Source organism: Eumetopias jubatus, unplaced genomic scaffold, assembly GCF_037043125.1.
Source record: "Eumetopias jubatus isolate StellerSeaLion01/CBP00866 unplaced genomic scaffold, mEumJub1_p1.0 scaffold_8, whole genome shotgun sequence".
NCBI classification, from domain to species: Eukaryota; Metazoa; Chordata; class Mammalia; order Carnivora; family Otariidae; genus Eumetopias; species Eumetopias jubatus.
This window is the reverse complement of record NW_028274814.1, coordinates 96,412,477-96,431,843: the sequence shown is the minus strand read 5'-3', so window position 1 is coordinate 96,431,843 and position 19,367 is coordinate 96,412,477. Positions and strand designations below refer to the sequence as shown.

General features: G+C 40.6%; 1 protein-coding gene across 1 annotated transcript in view; it reads left to right on the top strand.

The window, feature by feature from the left end:
- Positions 1–19,367, top strand: part of PTPRB (protein tyrosine phosphatase receptor type B) — a 109,009-nt gene that overhangs the window by 25,526 nt on the left and 64,116 nt on the right. Inside the window, exons 4-7 of the mRNA XM_028110865.2 lie at positions 2,913–3,186; positions 15,263–15,538; positions 16,418–16,675; positions 18,574–18,837. Coding sequence (XP_027966666.1) covers positions 2,913–3,186; positions 15,263–15,538; positions 16,418–16,675; positions 18,574–18,837 — 1,072 coding nt within the window. The remainder of the gene's footprint in view (positions 1–2,912; positions 3,187–15,262; positions 15,539–16,417; positions 16,676–18,573; positions 18,838–19,367) is intronic.

Sequence of the window (19,367 nt, the reverse complement as noted above, 5' to 3'; positions counted from 1 at the left end):
GTCTTTTCTGATGCATTTGCCTGCACCAAAGGAAGGATTGTAGGAAGAATGTTAGTATGTTGAAAATGAAATATAGTTTTTAGATTAACTTATAGGGTAGGGTAGTTTGTGGCATGCAGTGTTTAAAAGAAAAAAAAGATGGTGGGCAAAACTTGGAGGGGATAGAATTTATTGAAGATTTGGGCAAAGGACAAAAAAGAGTATTTAGTATATTTGGGGGAGATTTCAAATCTGTGGGGCAATTTATGAGAAAATTCTATAAACCTCAATGGAAAAGACAAAGCAAGAGAGAGACTGCAGAAGTTAGAAAAGCGCAACCTACGTGTTGGTTGAATTTAAAAGAGAGGGGAAAGAGGTAATGGGGATGCAGTCTATTACCAGATAAACCAACACCTGGACAGCACATAAGCATTTACAAAAGGTGCTTTCACACCTGTGATCTTATTTATTCTTCATAACAGCTCTAGGAAGTATTTAGAGTGGTATAATTCCAGTTCGACAGACAAGGAAGCCACATTGTTTTCTGAATACAGCAAGAAAAGAGAAAGGTAATGAATGTTGAGAGGGAACGAAGCTGCAAAAAGACCCCTTTAAGGGCTGAAGGCAGCCTGTCTCTAACAGAGAGGAGGGGACCACCTCTGATGCTGCAGAGGCACGGGAGGCTGTGAAAAGCCATTGAACGCGGGGGCAAAATGTAGAGCGCGAGAAAAGCTCTCTTGGAAGGCAAGTCATCTGGGCAGAGAAATAGAAAAGAGTCTGTCTTCCCAGAAATACACACGGTTCAGGTTTGCCCTTTGAGTGTTTGCTAACTTGAAAAGGAGATTTGAGATCTCTGGTCTGGCTGCAGATTTAAGCCCATAGAATCTCTGAAGGAGTAGAAATTTCATTTTTTCATTCAAAGGTTTCTTAAAAACATGTCTTCTGAAAGAATCGAAACAATTTTCACTTTTTCCTGCTTCTCCTCAAAGTAGATACAGTTGACACAGAAGTCGATCCTCTAGCTTTCTGTAGAATCCGCCTATCTGAGAAAGAAGGGAATATGACATTCTCCTTATTGATTTAGCTCCAGAGTATTTGGTTTTGAAAATTAAACTGTGAAATCTCATCTCTTCTGGCAGTTGTCAGAGAAGGCACCCAAGAAAAGCAATTGAGCGTTACAAAAGTTGTTGCCATATTTTGCTTGTATCACCTGTGTACAATTAAACATTTTTGTTCTTTGGTTATTAGGAACTCTTTTAAAATCCATTTTCAGATACATGATGATTCAGATACTGAGGCAGTTGGGCAGTTGCTAAAAAGCTATAGTTAGTGCTGGAAACTGAGTAAATTCCAGTTTTTGTAATACGTGTGGGAACTGAACCATCAATAGTGTTTTCCTCAAAGGAGAGTTTTACTGCTTTCTTATATTGCTTAGACAATTATGGATGAAATGGTATTAACTACTAGACGGTCAGTGGTGAAACTGCTTTGCGGTTTGCTTTGTGGGTTGAACAACTGGCGGTGATTACATTTGTTCTTGGTCAGCGGCATTTGCATAAGATTTAGGGAGGACACCGACCTCTATACAAGAAAAAGGGGAAAGTGAACGGCAGAGAAAAAGAAAGGTCAAGTTGACAATGGACAAGATCCTTTGGGGGTCTTTTTCTCTTGCTGGTGTTAGGGGGATATGCATTGGGACAAATGACTGCTTTGAGGTGAGAAGGGCAAAAGCACTCTAATAAAAGGCTTCAGGAAGGAGTGTAGGCGACCTAGGGAAATCTGCTGTGGTCAAGTTTAATCCTGGGAAAAGAGGCCCTGGAGAAAGCAGATGAGGAAGATAGGAAGGAAGATAGGGAGGGGGAGGCGCTGGGTGTGGAGGGAGGAAGGGGGTGGGGGGGGCTGGAAAGTGAGAGGGAGCAAGTACTGACTGTGGCTAGGACAGCGGGGAAGAGGACTACCGAGTGGGAAAAAGTGAAAGTCGCGGGAGAGGAGGAGGAGGAGGAGGCAGAGCTCGGTGGGCCCGGACGGGACCCCCGGCCAGGGGGGCGGCGGCGCCGGGGAGCGGGGGCAGCGCGGCTCGCCGCGGGCCCCCTTGGCAGCCTCAGGCGTTGGCTCCTCGGGGCTCCCTCCCTCGCCGGCGCATTGTTCCTTTGCCGGGAGACGAGGAAATTGCCTTTTGATTGCGGAAGTCCGCGGCCGGGGCCCGGGGCGAGGCAGCGCGGGTCAGCATGGCAGCGTGGGAAGGGCGGCGCGCTGCCTGCCCCCGCCGCCTCTCGCGTCCGCAGCCCGCCCGGGGCGGCAGCAGCAGCGGCGGCGGCAGCGACCGCGGCGGCCCCTGCGCGTCGCCAGCCCAGAGGGAAGCACTGTGCGCCCGCGGGGCGCGCTGAGCGCGCGCAACAGGTGCCCCCCGCCCCGCGCCGGCCGTCGGGGCCGCCGGGCGCCCCAGCCCCTCTGCTGAGTTGGGGTGGTGAGCGCTGAGCGCGATGCTGAGCCATGGAGCGGGGCTGGCCTTGTGCACCGCGCTGAGCCTGCTGCAGGTGAGTGGCCCGAGGGAGGTGGCGGGCCGACGCGCCCCTCCCTGCAGAAGACCAAACTCCCAGTGGGCCGTCCGGTCGCCTGGGTCGTGCTTTGCAGAGGGAGATGGCCGAATTTCTTCCTCTCCCTGGGGAAGAAAGGTCCTCTCGTGAGCCCTCTCCGGCCAGACTGACAGTTCATCCTACTGTCAGAGGCACCGAGCCGCCCTCCTTCTCCAGCCGCTCCCCAGAAAGAGCAGGCCAGGGAGAGAGGCCACCCACCTCCTCCGCGGGTCTTTCCTTGGGCTGGAGGGCAAAGGGTTGGGCAGAGGGATGAGGAGGCGGCTTGGGGACCTTGCTGTGGACAAGTCCCGGGACGGTCTAGACGGCGGGCTTCAGCTGCTTTTCGTTCCTTTGCAGGCTGGACTGGGGGAGCCAGTGAGATGTAACTTCACCCTGACGGAGTCCAGAGTCTCCAGCCGGTCCGCGTCTCTCCAGTGGAGAACTTTGGGGTCACCCTGTAACTTCAGCCTCATCTATAGCAGTGACACGTCAGGGGTCGCATGGTGCCACCCCACGCGGATAGACAACACCACCTATGGATGCTACCCCAAGGATCTGCAAGCGGGAACCACCTATAACTTCAGGATTGTGTCTCTGGATGGAGAAGAGAGAACTGTCATCTTGCAAACAGGTAAAGGGTGACAGGTGCAGTTGGACGGCCAGGCCACTCTGGTCTGAGCCCTGTCTTTTCAAGCCAGTGTTTCATTTGAGCTCCAGGCATACAGAAAATAAAGGTAAAAATACCTGTGAAGATAAATATTGACCAAGATTTCTAGTTTCCTCAGATCTGGCCAGAAGGACCTTGGTTGACTTTTAGAGATTTCCTTAGTGCTGAAGACAGCAGACTAGCTCTTTGAAGGGGGAGTGCAGCAGAGAGGAGCTGTGGGCTGTGGAGGGAGTTTGTTAAATTTGCTAAAATGGTGTGGTTTGAGCTTCCATCACATTAAACCGTCAAGCCCTGGAATAATTTTAAGCAAATGTTTTTAGAATAAATAATGGAAGTGCAACGATTAGGGATATGCCTTTCCTCAACTTATTTTATTTTTGGAACCAGGACATAAAATCTTCAGGAATAGAAAGCCATTCATAGGGGAAAATTCGAAAAGTCCCTTCAAATGAGGGCACGAAAATTAATTTGCATAACTGGAATAACTAAAACAGCTACATAGTATCAGAGACGGTCCTTTGGTTACTCTGAACTTCAAGTCACTTACTTTCTTTACAGTTTTGGTAAACCCTACCATGTGTATATAGGAAGAGTTTGTCTTTCCTGCATCAGTTTTCTTGTCTGTAAAATAAGAGTGTCAGACTTGGCTGTTCAGGTCCAAGTTCTTACCAAGTGCCAGTGACCTAGGTAGGGGGCTGTCATACTCTAACCTCGTTATTCCCATCAGCTACCCATTACATGTGCTCTAAATTCTCTAACTTTGATGTTTTGTGACTTCATTAGTCTTCCTTTTAACATTGTCTTTACTTGTCGCAATAGTGAAACTTCACTTCTATTCAGAAAGTCAATTTCACAGAAAAATTCTGGAAGTCAAATTTTTTAGAAATGTGTTGTCCTTACTACTGTTTCATGTTCACCCTGAACAAAGATGACTTCCTTAGCTATCGTTCTTTAAAAAGGTGTGAGAACTTTCAGTTCTCAAGGCAGTTACAGCAGGGTCAGGAAATGTAGCTGGGTTCATGTAGTAAGTCAGTCAAATATTCATTCTCTTCTTTTTTCGGAGAAAAATTAAGAACGCCCAATTACATCACTTGGCTTACTTCAGATGAAACTTTGAGATAATTTCTGATATTTGCAGGAACTTAAATTGAAAGGAAACACCGCTCATGAAGAATTTGGTTATGTTTTTATATGGAATCAAAGAGAGACTGAAATCAACCACATAATTAGAACATTTTACAGAAGTTGAAGTGGTTATGTTTTTAGTCATAAAGCTGTTGGTCTCTTGGTATGGGAGGATAGTTTTGTGAACACACAGATTGCTAATGCTGTGAAATTTATGACATAGAACTTCCAGATGTGTTCATTGCATTTGTTAAGGTGTCTGTTGAATGGGCAGAACTATTTTTAAAAATAGGAAAAAGACTCACTGTGGGTGTTACTAGTTAGAATGCGCTCCAAGTCTAATTATGCTTGTAGGTGTTCCAAATCCAAAGACATTTGTGAAATGTAAGAAATATTTGCATTTTATTGACTATGTTGAGTTAAAAAAAGACTTCATCAGCATTCAGGCTTTCATCATTTTTCTTAAAGACTTACTTTTTACAGTATCACAAATATACTTTTCACCACAAATTCTATGAGCTCCATGATAAATGTGAAGGATGAAATTTGCAGGTGATGGTTGTATAATGATATTTTTTCCCCACACTTATTTGTATGATGGTGTAATGCTTAGGATCATCTACATTTTAAAAATAATTTTATTTAAATAAACATTTTTATTTTATTTATTTATTTATTTATTTATTTACTTATTTTTAATGTTTTACTTTTTTTAAGATTTTATGTATTTATTTGACAGAGAGACAGCGAGAGAGGGAACACAAGCAGGGGGAGTGGGAGAGGGCGAAGCAGGCCTCCCGCGGAGCAGGGAGCCCGATGCAGGGCTTCATCCTAGGACCCTGGGATCATGACCTGAGCCGAAGGCAGACGCTTAACAACTGAGCCACCCAGGTGCCCCTAAGTAAACATTTTTTAATTAAGATGTGTTAAAAATGTTTCAAGGAGGATTTTTTTGGTTGGTTGTTATTTGTTTTTTTGTCATTAGTGCTTTCTATATTTTAAGGGCATATGTGAATTTTTCATATAGTTGAGAGAAAGTACTGGTATTTCTCTAAATTTTTAGGTTACAAAGGTGAACTCTACAAATCATGTTTTACTCTTAGTAAATTAGGACCAACTAGTAGTATAATATTAAGTCTGAGATATACCTTCAAACAAAAGAAGTTATTCAAAATGTGCTTTACTACTCCATTTTGCCTGTCTTGTCAGTCTAGAATAAAAGAGAATGAGAGCAAGACATGATTTGACTAGAGATACAACAGTTGCTTAGATTATCTCTGTATCATTCCAAGTGTGATTTATCTGATTGTTTTTCCTGATAAACTGTCTAAAACAGTTGATTTATTGTCATGTAGACGTGGCCTTAAAGATTAAAAAAAATTTTTAACTACATGGGAAATATTTTAGCAACAATCAGTTTTCACTCCAGATTTAAGTCAGAATTGAAAAAACATACATGGATTCAGCAAACATTCACCAAGCACGGGATACTGCAGGGAATTATGCCAAGTGGTGACTGGTGTGCTTATAAGGATGAAGACCAAAACATGGCCCCTGTCCTTGCAGTCTGTGCAGAGGTGAGGGGAGGTCATGATGAAGGCGGGGACAGAACTTTCGCACTTCTTTCCTGGATGAAGACCTTGCCCTGCCTCGTGTATGCCATGCTGCCATCACCCCAGAGAAGGCAAGGCAGTTCTCAGGTGTCTTCGGTCATTAAACTGGTTGATGCAACAACCATGATAAGTTGAAAGCCAAATTACTTAGTTGTGAACAAAAATAACTTGGAAGTCAAATTATCTAGTCATGAATTCATTGGAAATCAACTAATGAAGACAATATCGAAGAACTCCAACACTTTTGTATCACTGTGTCCTCAGAGTCTAAGCAGAGGGCTGCAAACTGGTAGCCCCTAGGGGTGTCTAGCTAGGTGTCTAAATAATAATATGTTTCGTTTGGCTCACGTAACATTTGTGAAAAATCCAGATTATTTTTACGAGCATTAAAAATGGAAAATTCACATAAGTGCCAGATTTCTGGGTTCCCCTAAAATATTGGAAGATTTGACAAAGCTGGACCACTCTGCCTAGAATTCTCTAGAGCTAAGTTGTAGTTTCTCTCCATTTAGATACCAATTCACTGGAATCCCCTTGGACCACTTCATTTATTTCCGTACTTGAATGCATCCTAAAGGCACTTGTGTTTGTTTAAATGAAACTTTAGGGTTTTTGTTTAGAACTTTTGGGGGGGTTTATCTTCCCACAAGTAAGAAGTAGTTTTTCAATATCTAAAATGGCACGTGGTATTCAATAAATATTGACTGCATGGATGGATAGATGGATGAATGAATGGATAGATGAATGGGTGGATGGATAGACAGATGATAGATAGATAGGAATGAATAAAGTGAACATTTCAGTGGGAGGATATACGTATTCTAAGAATATGATCTATTCTCCTTGGGTTATAGGTAAGTTATAGAAGCCAGGGAAGTAGTCTGGTAGTAAAGAACTTCACTTAGGGGAAGACTATCTCAATAGCATATGCCTTCTTGTTAGTCAGTTTCAGCTACTTAATAATCAGCCTAGAACAAAGGGTGAAAAAAATTAGCTCTTTTAATATGGCTAATTCCTTCGTCTTTAATTAAAAAAAAAAAAACACTTTAGGAGCATTAATTACCAAGTCACCATATCAGCTCTTATTTACACTTCAAAATGTTACTTATTGTATTAGTTTACTAGGCCTTCCATGACAAAATACCAGACCGAGTGACTTAAATAACAGAAATTTATTTTCTCACAATTCTGGAGGCTAGAAGTCCCAGAGCAAGGCATCAGCAGCTTTCTTCCTGTGGATTCTCTAATTGGCTTGCAGGTGGCCGCCTTTTTGCTATATCCCCACATGCTCATCCCCCTCTCTGTGTTCTAGAAGGACGCCAGTCATGTTGGGTTAAGGCCCACCCTAAAAATCTCATTTTAACTTCATTCCCTCTTTAAAGGCCTTATCTCCAAATACAGTCCCATTCTGAGGTACTGGGAGTTGAGGGCTTCAGTATATGAATTTTAGAGGGACACAATTCAGCTCATACGCTTAGAGAGCTTTAAACATAAGCCACCACTTCCCAATAATGTCTGTAAGCTACTTGCATCAGAATCTTTGACAGAATATCTTATAAAAGCATGTATTATTGGCTTCTACCCCACATGTAATGAATTTAGAAGAAGTGGAGGCTGGGGTATCTGATTTTAAGCAAATATCTCAGTGAATCGATGCACAATGAAATTTAAGAGCTATTGACATGGTTTTTCTATTATTCCTTGGCATTAAGATTCGGGTAGCATTCTTCTTTATGCGCGGCTAAATCTGTAATACCGAAGAAAATTATCTTAGCCAGGAAGAAACTGTAATATTTGTCTTGTGCTTTTATAGTATCTAAAATACTTCCACCCACTTTATTAAGTAGGTAAGAGTATAAAATATATATTATACTTACCATATATTGTTTAATTTTATTTTTAGGAAGTATTGTGAAGGAGCAGGTTGCATAAAGATCGAGAGCTCGGTTCTAGAAGCAGCCTCCTCCATCACTCACTAGCCAAGTTGCCTCAATCAAGTTACTAACCTCTCCAGGCCTGTTTCCTAATTTATAAAATGGGGATGATAATAAATATAATGCCCACTTCATAGGGCCATTTTGAGATTTTATTTGGTTCATATATAAATTCTAGAATAGTGTTTGTCACATACCATGTGCATAATAAGTTTACTATTATTACTTTCAGGTTGGAGATAAGATTGATATTCATGAGAATTAACTAATCACAAATCACACAGCTAGTATATAATAGGACCAGGACTTGAATCCTGGGTTTCTGGCTTAGCTCCAATTCTTTCCACTACTCTGCAGAAAGGATGTAATTTTTAAGTTGGTCTTAGTTCTTTCAAATTACCATGTGATATTTTGTTACTATTTTTCAAGTCAACTTTTAAAGAAGAAAAAATATATTACAAAATACCTTAAATCTATGTATACTTAGCCTACACAGGGATGGAATAATGATTAAATGTGTTTCAGAATGAAGAAATTCTAAGCAGCTATTGATTTTCAATTGTGTGGAACTTTTGGTGATGATTTCAGTATTTAGCAATCAGCCATTGGCCGTCTACTTGTTTCAGGAATTCTAAGGTCAAGCTGAGCTATGAATATGGACTGAACCAGCCTAGTTCTCTGAACTTGATCTTTTGAGTGCTTGGGAAGCTTCTTCCATCAGTCTGACTTCTGTTGCTGGGCATAGCATTCTACAGGTTGGCAAGAAAGACATAAAATCTTAATTGTCCAGACAGAATAAGAGAAGAACAAAGAATAATTTTTCACCTTCCATTTCCAGAAATCAATTTGCTGGAATTCCCCTAGGGGATAAAGGGTAACACTGATGCCTTTCTGATTTTGTAGGAGAAATCAAGCTGATTCTATCTGTAGGAATGTATATCAATGAAGATGAATATATGCCCCTAAACACATAATATGCAAATAAAGTTAACATGATCGTTTTGCATATAGATTGCCAGGAATTTTTGGTTTGGGTTTTGCTTTCCTTCCTTTTATGTGGAAAATCTCAAACAGGTAAAAAAGTAAACAATATAGTATAATTAACTACCATGTACTCGTCACCTACCTTTAACTGTTACCAACTGATAGCCAATCTTATTTCATCTGTTTCTCCACCCTCTCCCCCACCCCTTATCATTTTGATGCAATCCAAGCCATCATTTGATTCCATTTGTACATATTTCAATATGCATTTTGGAAAGATAAGAATTATCTTTCACATAACCACAATATCGCTATAAACCTAACATTAACAATAAGATTTAGAAGCACACATCAAGTGCTAGGTCATGAATTTCTACATAGGAGGGGCTTTCTGGACCGAAATCTGATTGGAAGGAGAGGCCAAGGGACTTCTCTTTCTGCGGCATTTATGTAGCACTTTAGATAATATTGAGAAAGCCTCACTCGTTAATATGGAAGAATTGGAGTGGGGCTGCTGAAGGATATCCTGGGGATGGCGGGGTTAAAGCCTCCGTTGGTTGTCAGGGCCAACAAGCCCCTCTGATGCTCACTAGAAGTGCTTTAGCTTCTTCACCTGCTTCTCTCTCTGTAACACCCCTTCTTCCCTCTGATTTCTAACTCCCACTTTGACCTTCCAAACTTGCTCAAATTCCTGTCCTTCGTGAAGCCAACCTCTGAAACCTTAGCCACTGGATCTCGTTCTCCATTTGCACCTTAGCACTGTTGCTGGCCTGTGTTACTCGGAACAGCAAGAACAGCAGCGTTCATACCAACTGCCATTTACTGAGAACTTGCCAGGTGCCTAGGGTGGCACTTAACACCTACCTCTGTTCTCTCTTAACACTTAGAACTCTGTGTAGGAGGTGCTCTTCTCTTTTACGGATGAGGAAACTTGAGCAGCAAGGAGCTTCAACTTGCGTAGGCATGACTGTAAGTGAGTGATGGGATTTGGACCCACGTCTAGTCTTTTTTTTTTTTTAAGATTTTATTTATTTATTTGAGAGAGAGAATGAGATAGAGAGCACGAGGGGGGGGAGGGTCAGAGGGAGAAGCAGACTCCCCACTGAGCAGGGAGCCCGATGTGGGACTCAATCCCGGGACTCCAGGATCATGACCTGAGCCGAAGGCAGTCGCTTAACCAACTGAGCCACCCACGCGCCCCGACCCACGTCTAGTCTGACATCAAAGTCAGCCTCCCTGATAATCCACCTTTTGTTTACCTTTTCCACATATATTTTAGGTGCCTGAGTAGCCTGTAGACTCTCAGAGGAGCATCTACCTCTTACGTGTCCGGGGCCAAATATGATGACCCTCAAAGTAACAGGGCACCCTACACAGCTGTGAATGGTGATGCAAACAACTGTGAAACCTGCTTTAATTTCCCTTTTGAGGATATTAAAACTTGGAAAGTCCGTTACTACTTGAACTTCCTATCTAGTGTAAAAGTCGATAAATGCATGTTACTCTGATGAATAGAGAACAATAGAGTGCATCATCTTAAAATAAGTCAGGAAGCCAACTGTAGTCAAACAGCAACAATCACCAAGTAAAAGAAAATTACCCCTCTATAAATGTATTTAATTAACTGTGGATTGTGAGCAATTGCTTTTTCATTTTGTTCTCCTTCTCATTTTCAAAACATGCGCCAAAAAACAAAACAAAACAAACAAACAAACAAACAAAACCAAAAGCAAACCTGTTTGTGACTTTTGCTCCACCCTTTGATTTCCCAATTGTTTGGTATGAATAGTTGATGTTCATTCCATTTTATGTAGAGTGCTACATAAACGCAGCTTCCGGTCTCCTAGGCTCCCTGCTTTTAACTAGAATAGTATCCCAGTTTCTGTGGAGGTACAGAAATAGGCCCTGTCATTACTAAAAAGATAGATCTGTTGGCCTAGAGTTAGTGGTGAAAGATAAGGTGTGTGTGTGGGTGGGGAGGAATATCCTATTTGAGGCGACCTTGACTGCCTACGGAGGAACTTAGACTTCATCTCACGGAAGGATCTTGGTGCTGTAAGAAGGACAAGGATGGTGATGGGGAAGATATACGAAGAGGTTATTTGGCAACAGTACAGAATAGGGAGAAAATAAGGAAGACACCCAGAAAATTCTGGGAGCAGCTAAAACATAAGGCAATGGGATCCCAGGTAAAGGCAGTCAGATTAGGGAAACAAAAAGGAAGAATCATGAAAAATGATTTAAAAAAAATCAGAGTAACTTTCACAGCCACAGAATTAGATTTAGGTGTGATTAGTGTTGTTACTCATTTTATCTCTGCTACAAGAGTCTAACCATCAGATAAAAATTCTGCAAATTTACCTATTATTTTCCATAGACATCTGGTTTGAGTGTTTTGTTATTACACTGAGCATGCATTCAAGACATCACCGATCCTGGGACAGCTAAGGTGTAATAGAAGGAACTTGCAGCCAGGTGTTAGAATCTCAGCTATACTACTTGTTACATACGTGACCTAAATGAGTCACTTCACATCTCTGATGCCTATGCCAACTAAGAAAGAGCATTATAAACTATCAGAACCTACACAGATAATCTGTGATGCTATCATGATTTGGAGAAAAGCTTTTGGCACTAACCCATGGATGACATGCAATCCTGTTAAAAGGTTCAATTTATTTCCAAAATAAATATTATCATTTCAAATTCTAAACACTGGAAATTCCTATATCAATAAATAATGTGTTAGAGGCCATACAAAAAAAAATTTTAAAGCAGGTATTACTTGTTACTTGCATTTTATATATATGAATTTCTCCTTCTTTCTAAGTCCCATTTTAAAAAAGGGAAACAAAAAAGAATTCATTTTCGTTCAAAAATTTAGCTAACCTTCATCTTTTCCTCGAAGAACAGAAAAATTAGGTTGACGGCAAGACCACTTTATGAAATTTTCAGGCTTTCTAATACTGGTAGATTCACTGAAATATAGAAGATGAGTATCACAGAACTTTACACTTGGCATTCCATAATCCAGGTCTGTCTGAAACTGAGAAGTACAAACAGATGTCTCAAATTTATGGCTAATGATACATTTTGATATATTGACTGAGGTTAAGATTGATTAAATTGATTGAGATTAAATCATTGATTTATGGCTTTCCACAGTTCTCGTAGTTCATCAAACTTCACTAGTTACTATATATATGAGAGTGATACATGGAAAAACCAGAAAGGCTATAAATGCACCTGTGTGCATTGACCCCTGCAGCCATCGGCATGAATTACATAAGTCAAGTAGGGTTTTCCAGTTACATGCCATCTGTCATACGATCAAAAGATTACATACGTATAACTACATTTTGAAACAGCATTAGAAATCTCTCCTCTCTCTTGCATTCATGTAGATATAGATATAGATGAAATTCATTTGTATATATACATGAAATTAGCACTCCTTTTGGAAGTACCTAATTTATTTCTAAGAAAATATCAGAGACTTTCTTTTAATACAGCAGAGTTTTCCTCGGGCTTACATTGCAAAGACGTGTGAAAACCCTGTAACTTCTGCAGCATGGGTAGCAACGGTGGCCAAGGGCCAGCACAGAACTTTATCGCAGTATAAATGGGGTTTGAAGTGTTTGTTTCCAGTGCAGGTTCTCGCAGCCCAGGCACTTCCCAGTCTCATTGTTCCTTTGTTCTAGCGGATGTACAAAGGATTGACTGTTTTGTTTTCTGGCTCGGAGAGATTAGATAAAGTCTGCATTTCTGAACTTCACCCTCTGTGCACGCAAACTTAAAATTCATTTTCTGTAGCTTATATTTGGCAAATTATATGTGGTTTAGATTATACTGACCATACCGTTATTTTCTTTAACCTTTATCTGGCTTGTAGACATCGATGACAGTATTGATCTTGTTGGAGCTCTCGCTGGAAAGCAGCTGTCCCTCCCATCCTTGTCCTTAAAATGCCTCTTCAGCAAAAATGATGTGTCATCTCGATTGGCTATGACAAGGTTGTTCTTGGGTTTTGTTGGCTACTAGAATCTCATGGTAGTGAAGTACCTTATTCTCGCCAGGCAACAAAAAAGACTTTCTGTAAGGGGCAATTATGTTCTTTCTTTTTATTATGATGTCCTTAATTACAGACTATGATGTAGGATAGAAAATTTAGATAATATTGCCAGAAAAAAAAAATACTGTTTTTCCGCAAGAACCTATAAATGAGAATCATCTTGGGAATTTTTAATTTTATCTTAATGGTTAGAAAGTTAGGTCATGGGAATAAACTGATAAGATTTTATCAAGTTTTTATGTTTTCTTTTAATGAAGAAGGCAATTAAGGCTATTCGTTTAGCCTTTGTATTCCAATTAAATACAATTAAAATTGTATTCCACTTCTGCCTCCATTTTGTCGGTGACTCAGAGGAAACTTTTTTTTGTGATCAAGTAGACAGCGTAAGTTTATATTACTGAGTGCCCATTCTATGCCAGGTAAAATCTGCTCTACACCTCCTCAAATCATTCGAGAATATAGGTATGACTATATGATACTCCACAGACAGATGGGAAAGTGGAGGCTTAGATAGCTTGAGTAAATTGTCCGAAGTCTCGTGACTGACCCATGACGGAGCCGAGGATTTGAACTTCGTTCTGTCTGACCCCAAAGCCCACACTCTCTGCCACGACATTTCCCTGCTTCCGTTACAGGACCTCCTCCTGTTTACAGAAATAATAACAATAACAGTAGCTAACATTGAACACTTGCTATGTGCCGGGCACTGTTCTAAGTGCTCTAGATAAAACAATGTAATCTTCATAAATATCTTGCCAAATAGATAGTATTATTATCTGCATTGCAGAGATGAGACAGCGGTGGCACAGAGAGGTTAAGGAATTGCCCAAAGGACACAGCTATGGAGCCAGGGAGCAAGACTCAGCCCCAGGCTGTCAGACTGCAGAGCCTATGCTCTGCCTGTGAACCTCTGCTGTACTAGGGTGTAGACTACACATCTTGCACTTTGGGCTGTCTGAGTTACTGCTGTCTTGGCTTCCTTGTCTGCTGACATTTATATTATTATTAGTTCTTGTATTATAAAATGTTACATGGCTTTTTGCAGGATGATGTACTCATATAAGTCATAGCATTAAACACACACAAAAGACATTAGATTGACCATAGGTTGTAATTATCTTCTGGATGGTGTCTCTAGGTGACCCGCAGATAGTCTCAGGAGCTGTCTGGCCATACAAGTCTTTTTAATACAGAATAAGATTATGTTGTTCTTATTTTTATTAATGTTAGTCACAAGCAAGCACCCTCTTAAAACATATACTATTCTAAGAAGATTCTATAATCTGAAGTTATTTTGTGAGCAAAATATAATTTACCAAGATGTAGATAAGAACTGGATCTCTATAGCCATGCCACGAAAACATCTGACCTGGCTTTGAGTTGTAGCCTCCAATATCTTGGTCCAACTTTCTAGATCAAGAACCAGGTTGGATTTCTGAAAATTACTCATCTGTAAATGTCTCTCAATGTTGCCCTTCCCTGCATTCAGGATAGGGAGAGACTTATTTCTCTGATGGTCCCACTGCATCATAGAATGGCTGATCCCTAAACACTATTGACTTAGTTCCTAACCCAGGGACATGCTGCTCATCCTATTTCAAGTTCCACAATGAAGATTCAGTACATGGGAAATGGGACTCCTCAAACTCACCCATGAGAGTTGAAACTAAGTGAACATCTGGGTGCAGGACCAACCCCTTGCACCCTCTCTGGAGGCTTCAGCAACTCCAAAATGTCTCGGAACTCAAGTTGAGAAAATCTAAGGACACAAGGAATCCCATCTGTTGGGAGAATTCATTCTGATGAGCAAACCTAGGCTAGGCTCATAATCAAGTCTCTATCTTTGGTAGTTTTCTGATATTTAAAAACAACCTAAAGTTATGTATTCTTAACCCCCCAAATCCACAACCTAAAAAAGAAAAAGTTCAGTACAAATTTCAAAATTATTTCTTAATATCTGTATTTTCTGTTGAGATTTTTGGTATTTATCCAGGCATAGCCTGGATGTTTGTCAGTGTGTAAAAAGTGCTAAACTTGCAAGCCAACGAAAATATAACCTTACTTGGAATTCTAAGCTCAGAGCTGTCTTAACAAAAAGTTTTATTAGAAAGAGAAGTTTATATGACTAGTAGCTAAGTGGATTTCTTTTTTAAATGAAATGGTAAGTTTAAAAGTGGAGTAAAATACCGATTTGTTTCACGGGCAGCAGGTTCTTAAAGTTTTTAAGGAAAATGAATCTGGGTTCCAGCAAACTAACATGTATCTGCAAAAGTCTTTAAGCCGTGTTCTCTTTTTGGATTTTTGCCTTGCAGATCCTTTACCTCCTGCTAAGTTTGAAGTCAGTAAAGAGAAGACTACTTCAACCAGCTTGCATGTTTGGTGGACTCCTTCTTCTGGAAAAGTCACCTGGTATGAGATGCAATTGTTTGACAATAACCAAAAGATACAGGAGACCAAAATTCAAGAAAGTGCTTCATGGAATGAACATACATTTTTTAACCTCACTGCTGGTAGTAAATACAATATTGCCATCACAACTGTTTCTGGAGAGAAACGTTCCCTTACAATTTATACCAATGGATCAACAGGTAAGACCTGCTTACAGATAGTTGAGTATTTAATCGTTTAGGCTCCTTTTGGAATGACATTAAAATTGAAGAGATTGAAGTAAGAATGCCCCCAGACCAAAGATGACAGATAGGTAAGTTGATAGATAGATAGACAAACGTTATGTGGTACAGTGGGAAGACGAGACTAAAAATACGAAAATATGACTGTGCTGCTAGCTTGCTAGGTGATTTTGAACAAGTTCTGGGACTTCTCTGGGACTGGAATTTTCTCCAAAATGAAGTAGATGTTTCCTAATGGCCTTTCTAACTCAAATCTTAGGCAACAGCATTTTCTGCCTCCATTTCTGATTTTGTGCCATAAAACTTATGTTCAGTGTTTTCCTCCTTTGTATACTCTCCTCATAACATCAAGTCATGATGTTTCCTAAATATCCCTACATCTGGAACAAGTTTTTGCTTGCACCCACCCATCCCGATACCAATGACACACTTCACCTCCTTCCAGGAAGTACTGTCCTTCTGGTCATGCTCTCTCCTCTCATTTTCTCTCCTGATTTATTGCTATAAATTGCTTTCTGTTTTTCATCTTCCATTGTTCTTCCCTTAATTGGCTCTTTGCTGCTCTGCCACATCATACTTCATGGGCAAAAATTACCTTAGTATCTATTAAGTGGGGGAGAGAGACAGGTAAACTATGATATAGCTTTAGGCGTGGACTTTGAAAAGAGCATTAATTCAGAATCCAGTGAAATTTCAAGAGTGCTGTAGCCATTACTTATTGCACAAATTAGATGTACAGAGAAGCATACATGAATGCGTGAGTTCAGATTAAACGTGTCCATGTCTACTCTAAGGAAATTATAAATGACCCTTTGGAAATGCATTTTCTTTTCCTAGTGCCATCCCCAGTGAAAGATATCAATATTTCAGCAAAAACCAATTCTCTCCTGCTTTCCTGGTCCCATGGCTCTGGGAATGTAGAACGATACCAGCTACTGCTGATGGATAAAGACATCCTAGTTCATGGCAGTGTCGTGGACAAACATGCTACTTCCTTCAGTTTTCACGGACTGACACCTGGACACCTCTATAACCTTAGCATTGTGACTGAGGCTGCAGGGCTGCAAAACTACAGATGGAAACCGGCCAGGACAAGTAAGTTCCACTAACTAGCTGAAGAAAAATAAAGCTCACAGCAAGGAAATGTTTAATAACCATGGCTTATTAAATTATTTGAATAATGATAATATGAGACAAATTGAAATTTGTATGTTATAGAAGGCCCTTAAGATGTACCCACTTTTCTATTCAGAGAAAGAGGGACTCCCTTGTATTCTAAATTTTAGACCAGCCTGAAGTAGCGAAGTTTACCACTGATACAGTCTCAGCTTATCTTTTTAGTATTCTGACCTCTTTGATAGGGATTCCTACTTCTTTCTCTCTCTCTCTTTTTTAAAGATTTTATTTATTTATTTGACAGAGAGATACACAGCCAAAGAGGGAACACAAGCAGGGGGAGTGGGAGAGGAAGAAGCAGGCTTCCCGCGGAGCAGGGAGCCCAATGCGGGGCCCGATGCGGGGCCCGATCCCAGGACCCCGGGATCATGACCCGAGCCGAAGGCAGACGCCTAACGACTGGGCCACCCAGGCACCCCCCTACTTCCTTCTCTTAAATAAGCATCCACTGCCTTTGTGACATCACTCACAATGAGCCAAGATAACTTTTCTCAGTTCTAATCAAAGACCTGGTCCTGTGAAACAGCCATTTCTTAAACACTGTATCCAACAAAACATGTCCTGAGACCCAATACTACAGGAGCTGTTCTCACAGCCTAACATAGCTGGATAAATTAAACTATGCTAAATTTCAGTGAGTAATTCATGTACACATTCATTCATTCATTCATTCAGTATCTGTTGAGTGTAAACTGTATGCTAGGCATTGTGGATATAACAGTGCCTAAGAAGGCCAAAGTCTTTGCCCTATGGAACTTAAATTCTAGTACATTCTAATGCTTCTGATGGGTCTAATGTGTTAATAAATTCCTTCTCTCGGTAAGCTATCTGATTTTAAGAGAAACTTTTAGGTATATAATGCCTTAGAAATTACTCTGGTGCAGGGGGCTCTTGGAGCTACAAGAGATTGATGGGAAAGATATTTGGGGGCACCTGTACATTTACATATCTTCATATCACACCTCAAAGATGTATAGCTATTTCCAACAAAAATGTACCATATATGTTGGGGCAACTGGATGGCTCAGATAATGGAGCATGCAACTCTTGATTGCAGGGTTGTGAGTTTAAGCCCCATGTTGGGTATAGAGATTGCTGAAAAATAAAATCTTTTTGTAAAAAGTACCTTATATCTGAAGAATTACTCATGTATAGCAAGAGCAAATTACACTTCTCACTGGCCTATGCAAAGCAGTGTGCTGTGCCCATTTTTAAGATGAAGTATTAATTTTTATTTTGCCATTAGTGAAGCCCAAAATTACAACAGAGCCAAGAGGTAGAAAAAATATTCACTGAGGTGTCTTTCTTTTGTAATTATTTTCCTTTGATGAAATAATGACACAACTCTTGAGCTGTAACTTTATCATCATTTTATATGAAAAATAAGATATTTTTAGGATGCAAAATTTTGTGATGGCCAATGAGTTGACCAATCTATTTATTATGTACTTGCTATTATTAAACACATAAACATAGGAAGAAATTAGGCAGATGACAGACTTCTTTGAGCTTTCCAAGACCTCATTTGCCAGTAAGGATCCCTAGGCTCAGTGAGATAGAGCTATCCAGGGTTGCCCATCTGACCAATGGCCAAGTCTGAGCCAGAATCCAGGCTCCTGACTCCCACGTTTATGCTCTTTCCACTGGCCAGATAGCCTTTCTTTGATTTTGCAGTATTCTTTTTGCTTGTGAAGTTGTTGTTTCCTTCTGGGCAGGGAGTGCGGCTTGCAGGGATTAAAATGCAGGTCAAAATTTGGCGATAATAAGACAGGTACAATATCCTGAGTTAAAGTGTCTTTTCCTTTCTACCTATTTAGCCCCCATGGAAGTCTCAAATCTAAAGGTGACAAATGATGGCACTTTGACCTCTCTAAAAGTCAAGTGGCAAAGACCTTCTGGAAATGTAGATTCCTACAACATTACCCTGTTTCACCAAGGGACTATCAAAGAATCCAGAACATTAGCACCCCAGGTTACAGAAACCCAATTTAAAGACTTAACCCCTGGACGTCTTTATCAAGTTACCATCAGCTGTGTCTCTGGTGAATTGTCTGCTCAGAAGATGGCAGTGGGCAGAACAGGTGAGTGTAGGGCTCCAGGGCTTGGTTGCCCAGATCATTCTCTGATCCATCAGAACAAAATAAGTTACAGGGAAAACTCCTTTTCCAATTTGGGAAATATGGTCTATATGACTGAGGGTGCCCATGGGCCAGGGCCCCCCATACAGAGTGAAACAGAGGTTAATTGCATTCATCTGAGTTATTTAAGCAAATGTGTTTGGAGTGATTCCTGAATGATGTGCATAACTGGCTCTGCCCTGTGCTATTTCATGTCATACCACTTAAGTAGTGTAAGTGCATTAGCATTGATACTAATGAATAAAACATTTCTGACCAACTGTTACAGTGAGAGCCAGTTAGCACTTAAGCATGTTTTCCACGAATTATTTTATTAATTTATGTCACCAAATATTTATCCAGTGCCTTCTTTGTATAAATTACTGTGCTATGATTTGGGAAGTTATTAAAATGTCAGGGTTCAGCAAACTACACCCTTTGCCAAATATGGCCTGTGATCTGTATTTGTGTAGCCCCAAGCTAAGAGTGGTTTT